At 47.5% G+C, this 8,980-nt stretch overlaps 1 protein-coding gene across 2 annotated transcripts in view; it reads left to right on the top strand.

Moving 5' to 3' along the window:
• ZC3H3 (zinc finger CCCH-type containing 3) overlaps nt 1-8,980 on the top strand; it is a 369,357-nt gene that overhangs the window by 16,691 nt on the left and 343,686 nt on the right. For both annotated transcript variants that reach the window (XM_019528254.1, XM_019528255.1), the window contains exons 2-3: nt 477-1,917; nt 3,800-3,999. In XM_019528254.1, coding sequence (XP_019383799.1) covers nt 477-1,917; nt 3,800-3,999 — 1,641 coding nt within the window. The remainder of the gene's footprint in view (nt 1-476; nt 1,918-3,799; nt 4,000-8,980) is intronic.

The raw sequence follows: 8,980 nt of genomic DNA, 5'->3' as shown, positions 1-8,980 counted from the left end.
AGTTAGATCAGTGCAGGTTGTTTAGCAGCCCTGTAAAGGGGCTCAGAGATTGCAGTGATGAGATCTGAGGAGATGCATGTAAACCAAATAAGCAATCATTTTTTTACCTGTTTTTGTCCCCCTCCCCCATTGATCTACAAAACCAGCAATCCACGTGGTAACCTCGGAACTGGTGCCTGTATGAGAAACTGAATGTGGGTGGAAAGTGTTGATGTATTCGGAAAGACCATAATGAGAAACCTGATTTATCAGCACGTGGCTCACGGGCTTGCGTGTTTCCCTGTCTCAAATTAGTATGTCGTGAGAATTGAGGAGGGAGCAGTAGATATTTGCTTGATGTTTTTCCTTTGGGTGCTGCTGCTGTTTGAGTTTGCTGAGTATACGACAGATGGTTTCGGTGCAGTGTAAAGAAAATGAACAGACAAAACTTGGGTTATTGTAGAGCTGCGATTAAAAGGTTGTTTTGTATCCCGCAGGTCTCATAAATGACCACAAAAATGTTCACGGCAATGCCCCCGTGCCTCTGCCTTCCATGACTCTGAGGTGGAGAAATCCCCATCCACCTACCTTCAGCAGTCGGGGCGCATTCTCTGCAAGATATTCCCAGCAAGCCCCAGTGGATTTCCAGCAGCATCATGGTAACTTCTGGAGGAAAAAATACTCCCTTGTAAACAGACCACCTGGGCCAGCATCCCTTTCTGGAAGCGGTCTATCTGCTAGCTCATCCCAGGCTTCTGTGAGCCATGGGAACTGCCAGCCCCTTGGGTCACAGCCAGCGGCTTTGGAAAGGCATGTGGGCTTGACTACAAATGGTAACATAGTTGTTGGGATCAAATTGCCCCAGAGGACTAGCGCCGCTTTAGACAATAGAAGCACTGGTGAGCCAGGGTCTCTGCAAGGTTTGTCTGGGGTGAAAGAAGCTGGAGCTGCCGCAGAGGGTGCTAAAAGATTACATGGATTTTCTTATTCTCAAAACATTGACAAAGAAACATCTTTACCAGTCTCACATTGTTCAGTGCACCAGGCTCCTGTTACCGGCAGCCGGGACGATGCAAACGCAGTGTATCTCACAGGAAAGGGCAAAACGAGGACCACGAAACTGCCTGGCGATGCGACTAAAAGTGCCTCTGAGTTGTGTCGAACTATCAGTGAAAGTGCCACAGCGCTGAAATCTAAGCTTCTGCAGCCTTCAGCCCTGCCTGATCGAGAGGCAGGCTGGCTGTCATCAGGGAAGAAGTCGGAGCCCCAGTTTCCAGCTCAGTTTAGTTCAGAGCAAGTCGGAGCAGGAAGAGGTGGTTCGAAAGAGCCAAAGATTTTTGGACACGCGGAAGCTTTCACTAGTTATGCTCAGGCGGCCACTTCAGAGGCTGGTGCGGGCTCAGCTAAGATCAAATTTGTCATGCCGCTCAAGGCTCCCAGTCTCCAAAGACCTGTCTCGCCGGCAGCTTCTAGCAAAACTTTGAAGTTCAGAAAAACCAACTACACGTGGGTTGCAAACCCTGGCAAATGTCCCCGTGTTATGAGGAGGTGGACTAGCCCAAAGGCTCCTGAAAGTGGGAAGAAGCTTGCTTTTAGTGCAGAGCGAGCTGTGAAGGTTCTGCCAAAGGGGGACTTGGGAGCAAAGCAGAAGAAATCTGGATTGCATTCAAAACCCAATGCATCTCCTAGTAAATACAAATGGAAAGCATCCAGCTTGCAGTTCTCTCCTTCCACATCCAAGTCGACATTCACCTGGCAGTCTGGGACCCAGCAGGAGCCTGGAGTCTCTCAGCTCCCTAGAGCCGACTCAGGCCTTCAGACCCTAAACAATGCATCTGTTAGTCATGGTGGGTTGAAGCCTCCCTTTAATGATGCTGCATTTTCCACGTATAAAGTGAAGAGCCGGACCAAAATCATCAGAAGAAAGGGGAGTTCTGGGTAAGTCACTGGGTGTTTCTAGAATAAGTTTTGCTGCTGCACTAACCGTATTTGCTGTTCTAAGCTGTGTTCCTGCTTATAAAAGCACTAAAAATCCTTCCAGGGACTTTAATAGAAGCGTTGCTCTGCCCTTAATTATACAGTCAGCAATTTGGGGCTGCTCTGATGTGTGTACAGCATGGTCCCAGCCCATGCCTGCAGCTGCAAGGCTCTACTCCACTCCAGTAATCGGTGATAGTATTGCTGGTGTTTTTCCAAGCTCAGCATTTCTGGTTAGCATGGAAATGTGCTGCTTTCCAGGGGGCTGAGTGCTAAAACCTATGTGGTTTTGCTGGTCTGTCTAGTTCTGCCTTTAGTTCCCACAAACAAGTGCTGTTTTTCCTCCCTTCCACCACAACTACCTGCTCCTCCTCCAAAAAATGGTTGTATCAGCACTTGTAAAACCAGAGACAGTCATAAACAGCAATTAACAGTGGGGAGAAAGGAATCCAATAAGGAAACAGGCTCTATTTGGGGCTTTTAGAGCATCACTTAGATGCAGGTGATGGGGAACAGAGCAGAAAAAGTTGAATGAATTGTTGAATGCCTTTTGCTGCCTCTTGCACCAGACAGGTACCCAAACTCCATCTAGACACAGATGCTCTTGGGCAAGCAGGCAGCAGTTTCTTAGATGACCTTGCAAGATTTCTAGATAAGCTTGTGAGGTTTCCTCTGATCCTGTTAGGTTGGGCAGACCGGTGGCTGGGATGATGCAGTCAGGGATGATCCTTCCTTGAGCAGGGGGCTGGACTAGGTGACCTTGCAAGTTCCCTTCCAGCCCTACTTTCCTATGAGTGGTGTACAGCAGTGCGCTCCAGTGAGGGCAAGGGACATCGAGGCAAAAGTCTATTTGCTTGAAAAGAGTCAGAGTCATGATAGCATCTATGGTCTCTGGTCTTCTGAGTCTGGGCAGGACTTGCTTGTCTTTGCTGCTTTGTGCTGGCCCCCAGCATTATCTAAGCATCAGATTGAAACTGAGAAGGATCTGTGGTCCTGCTGCTTCTGGGGATGCCTTCGGGGAAGCACTTGTGGCAGGAACAGCACATGTGTTGGCTGTCCCCGCTGGGCCACAGCTGATGGGTGCTGTGCACAAAGGATAGGGTAGGAATGAAGGTAAATGGAAGGGAAGGCAAGGGGTGGGTGGAGGCACATGTACAGGAAGGAGGCATGGGCTGGTCAATTTGGTTGTGATCTCTACACCACCAGTTTTGTATTGCTTAAGCTGGTAGGGTGTGAAAGCCCGCCCCCCCCTAAGGCTTCATGATACCATGTTCCTGCTGGGATCAGGAGTGGCATCAGACCAAGAACACTTGGCAATCTGGGCTGAAGTGACTTGTTCAAGGCCATGTGATGATGAGACCAAGCCCAGCATAGGATGCTGGAACTCCTGGTTCTTATTCCCATGCTCCAGATGTTTTTTTCAGCTGCTTGCTATTTTCTTCCCTACTCTGCCTCAGAGCTGTCTCTGGAAAGAGGCAGAGAGCATGGGGTCACTTGACTTGTTTTTGTCTGTTTTGGCCTTTTCTAACGTCTTCCCAGCAGCAGCTATCACAAGAGATGAGGTATACATAGATGAGCTGGAATGTCAAATGACTCCTCCTTTATTTGTGCTTTGTCAGGTACTCCTCAAATAGCCCCCTCGCATGCACTTCTCAGTTCTGTGCATCTCCATTTCTCTTATCTAAGAAGGCAGCATGGTTCAGCGGATAAGGTATTAGACTGGGAGTCTGGGGACTCCGCTTTTTCTCCCAGCTCTTCTACTGCCTCACTGTGCCCAGTTGGAAATGCTTCTGTGATCCTCCCCTCCCCTCCCCTTTATTTCTCATCTGTTGTGTCCCTGCAGTTCCCCAGTTGATAAGAAGAACTCCTCCTCCCCCACCATGCCTCTGAAAAGTCCTAGCTATCTCAGGAAGAGAACCTGTGTGCGGGGGAAACCTTCTCCGATGTTGAAGAGAACTTCACCCAAAGGTCGGCTGGTGCAGATCACCAAGCACAGGCTATGCCGGCTGCCTGCCTCCAGAACACATGTCCCTGCCAAGGAAGGTAAGTGTGAGTCAGGGAAGTCCTGGCCTGGGCATGTGGTGGTAGCACTGGGGTGTTTCATAGAGGGAAGCAATTTCAGGGAGGGAGGTGGAACTTGTGCATCTTTCTCAGTGATGTGACTCTGCTGAGCACTCGTGGGGGAAAATTAAGAGGAAAAAGACAGAACAGCCTTGATTGGAATGAGAGCTTCATCCTACATTGAGGCTTTCACAAGAGTGCTCATCTCTTCTGAAACCTCTATCCAGGACCAGTTCTAATCAGCACCCGTTATAGACCTTCCCCTTTCATCCAAGTTACTGATTCTAGACAGTGAGTTCAAGACCAGTGTTTACTAAGACAAAATGTTATTTTTTTTGGTCCTTTAGATTTCACCGTGCATAGGTCTGGGTGCAACACTGAGTCATCCTGTGTGTTTTGTGAGGGATCCGATCCCTGACTGCGAGTGTATTGATAGGTCTGTACTCTGCATTCTTAAGACACCTTGTCAGCATGAAAACAACTGAAGCAGTGATTGATATCTTCTGCATTTAGATTACATCCTGCCCTTTTCTTCTAGCATCTTCTTGCTGTGTAGATCAGGACTAGGCAAAGAACCCTTCCTTTAAAGACCTTGAAGTCTAAACAGACTCATAGAAGTCGTGCCCTGCGAGGTCAGAAGACTGCAGGTTTCATGGGTCAGAATAGAGATGGTCTACATGGACTTAGACCACTGGTTCTCAGCCTTTTTTCATAGTTTCATAGTTTCTAGGGTCGGAAGGGACCTGAGAAGATCATCTAGTCCGATCCCCTGCCATGGCTAGTACCCATCTGTAAACATCAGTGGTCAGTCCTGACCCAGTGCCCCTCACTCCCAACCTGTTCCCCCCGCTACCCCCAATCCCCCAGCGTGTGGGGCAAGTAGTGGGTGTGTCGGGTATGGGGGACCCAAAGCAGCCCCTTGTGGATTTCCCACATTTTTCTCCTTTAAAAGAGAATCCATTTTTAAAGCCTGTTGATCCATTTATAAAGTTTGTCCACAACCCTTTCATATATTCTTGCGACCCATGGGTTGAGAGACACTGGACTAGATTTCATAGCTTCATAGTGAACAAGTGCTGGAGGGGAACTCAGAGGGGAGGTGAGGAACGTCATTTGTCTGACAGATACACAAAACTGTACAGTTCCTCTGTCATCAGTTGGAAAAAGTTGTATGCGTCTCTTGAGACCCTTCTTTTAACAGGATAAATCTACCTTTTAACTACACTGTGTTCCAGGTTAGGAGCCATGAGCAGAATACCTTCTTCTCTATTGGGATAAGAATAATCTCAAACCAGGATCTTACTAGGCTAATTTAAACATACTAGAAGGGTTGCTAAACAATTAAGGTTCAAAGAAAGCCTATTAGTGAAATCAGCCAGTGCCCCTGAGATCAAGTCGTGTTTGCTGAAAAGAGCTTTTTTTCTGTAGTGGCTAGGGTGGGAGTGTTGGGCCCAGCAGATGTAGTGATAGCTATGCATTTTTCTCTGCTCTGTAGTTAGTGTTCCTGTTTGATTAGTGACTGCCTAGTGAGATTCTGCAGGTACTGTGCACACCTTGTGCCACTTTGGGGCAGTTACTCTGTGCTTTATATGTTTTTTGTATGATTCAGGTTGTCAGGGGGCTGTCTCAGTGACTGGTTTTCAGAGCAGGAGGTCTCAAAACCAATCCGAGTGCTTCACCTGATTTCCGTAAATATGGAATGCGTGAGGCCTTGTGGCTCCAGTACAGGAGGGGGAGTTGGGAGAACTCGTTCTGCTGCTAATGACCTGTGTAACCTGCAGTGTGTGGCTTAACTCGGTTTCTTCCCCTGTGACATTACTGTAAGGTCCATTATTGGGGTGGGTGGTGGTAGTGCTTCTACAGTACTTTTTAGACTGTTGCCTGCAAACCATGATAGAGGTTCAACTTCTTTATTAGCAGCGAGACACAAATCTTGAGACTGGATCCCAGCATGCACTAGGGATCTGTGGGGTGTCATGGGGTGGGAAACAAGTGGCTGCATGTAGCTGGCTGGCATATGGGAGCATGGCCAATAAGCTAGTCTCTCTGCCGTTGCTAATCGCTTGAGTTTGGAGGGAGTGTTAATTCTCCAGGGTAACTCACAAGAACCATCTTAAAGCCAAAATCTTTTGGCCTACATTTTCTGGGAAGTGCATGTGTGGTTGTATAGTTTGGGTACAGAATTACATGGCCGTTGCAGTTTTTTCGCATAGCCGCATGTGTGTGTTGTCATTTGCATGTGCAGATGCTGCTGTTCTTAGGCAGACAAATAGGGCAGTGATTCAGGAGAGGGAGCAAGGATTATTGATGAGAAGAGCAGTTTCCTGCTAAAGTGTGATTTTTAAGAAGGGCCAAAAAGGGAAGAGATGTGGAAGTGTTTCTGTCCCGGGGGAAGACCTTTCTAGAGGCACTGAGGCAGTAAGCAAAAAAAACCCAAACACATGAAGCAGAGTGTGGGAAAGGAAGATGAAGGACAAATGAGATGCCTTGAGGTGGATTGTTGCGTTGCACTCGTTGTGAAGGTTCATGCTTGGCTTGATTTCCAGGGGTCAGGCAGTCGCTGTCCATTGGAGCAGCTTAGTTTCTGCCGGATGTGAATAAATCTATTGCATCTAAAGAAACTTGGAGGTTGCAGAGTTAGGATGTGACTTGACTGAAGGCATCCAGCCGGGGAAGGGAAATGGCCAGCAATGCATGGAGGCTGCATGTGCAATCAACATGTCTCTCTTGTGCTTGCATGGATTCTGGAAATGAAACTCAGCAAGGACAGCCAGAGGGCCTCTTTGGAAATGATCTCTGAAAGCAGAATGGAAAAAAGATGTGGGGGGTGTCTGTGGGAGTGTTTTTCCTCAGGTACAGGGATTTAGCCAAGGAGGAGAAACTGAAGCTGTTGGCAAGAGGCCAGGATTCAGGGAAAATCCCCATCAGAGCTGGTGTTTGGAGACAGCAGTTTAATGCTAGCTGCTAAGGTCTAGTCATAGGGACCCTAGAAATGTGAGGCAGGGAGACATCCTTAGAACAGATCCAGTATAAGCAAGCTAACATGAGGGTTAAGACTCCTGAGCTGTTGATCTAGCATGTTTCACCACAATGATGTTCTCTGTACAGAAAATTTTAAAAAATCCCCATTTCAAAAAAATATTGTTTGGGTACAACCTTTGAGGAGCTTTGCTGTCAAAGCTTTGGGAGACGCAGCCAGAGCTGTAAGAATAATTTGTATTTAAATGTGCATTACTCAAGGGTCTCCAAGCACTTCCTGGAGGTGAGGGGAAACCACTTGGCCAAACTGTTCTAGGGAGGAAGCAGTAGAAGTGGCAGTAAAACGTAGCTGCCCTTGCTGCTACATCAAGGTGTCATTTAGTGCTTCAGCTCTGGGAACCTAGGTTCAAACCCAGCTCTGGCTTGGTTGAACATGAGATGTACCTGAGGAATCCCATCGTCCCTAGCAGATGCATGTCCTTGTTGCAGAGGTATTGCGAGAGATGACTGCCGTGTCATTTTCTGCCTTGCTTGTACTCCTCTGCTAATGCTTGCACACAAGCTGTAAAGGGTGGAACTGGCTCTATTTGACGCTAAGGATCCCAACCTTCCGGCTGTGGTTTGCTGGATCATTCGCACTGGGGCAGTTATTCCTCTTTTCCACCTTTCCTCGGCTCCTGATTTCACCAGTGAGTACCCTGGCGTACAAGCGTTTTTCTTTGGACAGAGCAGCAGACAGCAGTACCTTCTCATCAGCACGGCAGGCGGAGGCTTTTGGCCCAGCATGTTAGCAGGGTGTTGTTTGTGCTGGATGTCCTTTCCCATAGCACATTCCTCTGAATTGCAGTTCAGCATTGTGCTTTCAGGGAAAATTTGTAATGGGCTTTTCAACCTGAGTGGTTGCTATATGCACGTGCCACCATTTTTTTTCAAAAGCTCCCAGTGAAAGCCTTGTGTTAGGATCCAGGCATTAGAAGTGGAATGGTGAGGCACCTGTGCACATCAAGACTGAATGGCCCAAATCCTTCTGAGGATTTCGGTGTCTCCTGGGAATCAGCTTAGCAGTTACCAGAGACCCATTTGTATTGGGCATGCATTTTAATATCCCAGTGGCCTGGTCTTCATTTTCTTATGGCAGTTGCATTTTCAATTGAAACCATGTAGACCTGCAGATGTGCAGGGTGATATTGAGGTGGCTCAAATCCGTCTTAAGGGAGATAGAAAAATAGGAACATAAAGCAGGTGAAAACACAGGAGTGGGGCTGAGTTTTCCAGAATGAAGCAGTCAGTACCATGCACTGGACTGGAACCCTGCCCTCTGAAACAGACCGCTTTGCAGGCTAGAAGAGAGGCTTTTCCCCTTCTAGCTTCTGACACTGCTCCCTAATTTTTCTCCTTCCTTTTTCACCAGGGAAGAATTTCTGTCCTTGAAACAGGGCTGCTGAGCAGGTATAGAATCCATTCATTTTTGAGATGGGAAAAGGCTCATGCGGATTTTTTTCTTTATCCCTCAGGCCATGCAGGATAACTCCCTGCAAGTGCATTTTCACATGCTTTGTTCCAACTTGCTTTGTACATCCCATGTGATGGAGCTCTTGCTTTGAGAAGGAAGGGGATGCCATTGTTCCAATAGATCTTCTGGCTTGGAAGGTACTGCTGGGTTCACAACTGTATCACTTCTCTAGAGCAGTGATTTTCAAATAGTGGTTCGCAGGCCACTAGGGATTCACAAACTATGTGTAAGGGGTCTATGAAAGATGACTGTGATCAATCAAAGGTATTTGAATACCCACACTTACCATTCATAGGGGTTTGCACCTCCATTCAAAATTTTTTAGGGGTCTGCTCTAGAGTGTCTTTCAGGTAACCAGAATAGTTCAAGGAGAGCTTGTCTGCATGTCTTCATGAGAATATTCTCCAAGCCACCAACACACTGATGTAGCCTGTAGCTGGGTCCTTGTCACCTCGTCTCCCCTTTCCTCCA

Source organism: Gavialis gangeticus, unplaced genomic scaffold (assembly GCF_001723915.1).
Source record: "Gavialis gangeticus isolate Ggan-Ray unplaced genomic scaffold, GavGan_comp1, whole genome shotgun sequence".
Taxonomy (NCBI): Eukaryota; Metazoa; Chordata; order Crocodylia; family Gavialidae; genus Gavialis; species Gavialis gangeticus.
The sequence above is the reverse complement of the archived record's forward strand: the minus strand, read 5'-3'. Positions and strand labels throughout refer to the sequence as shown.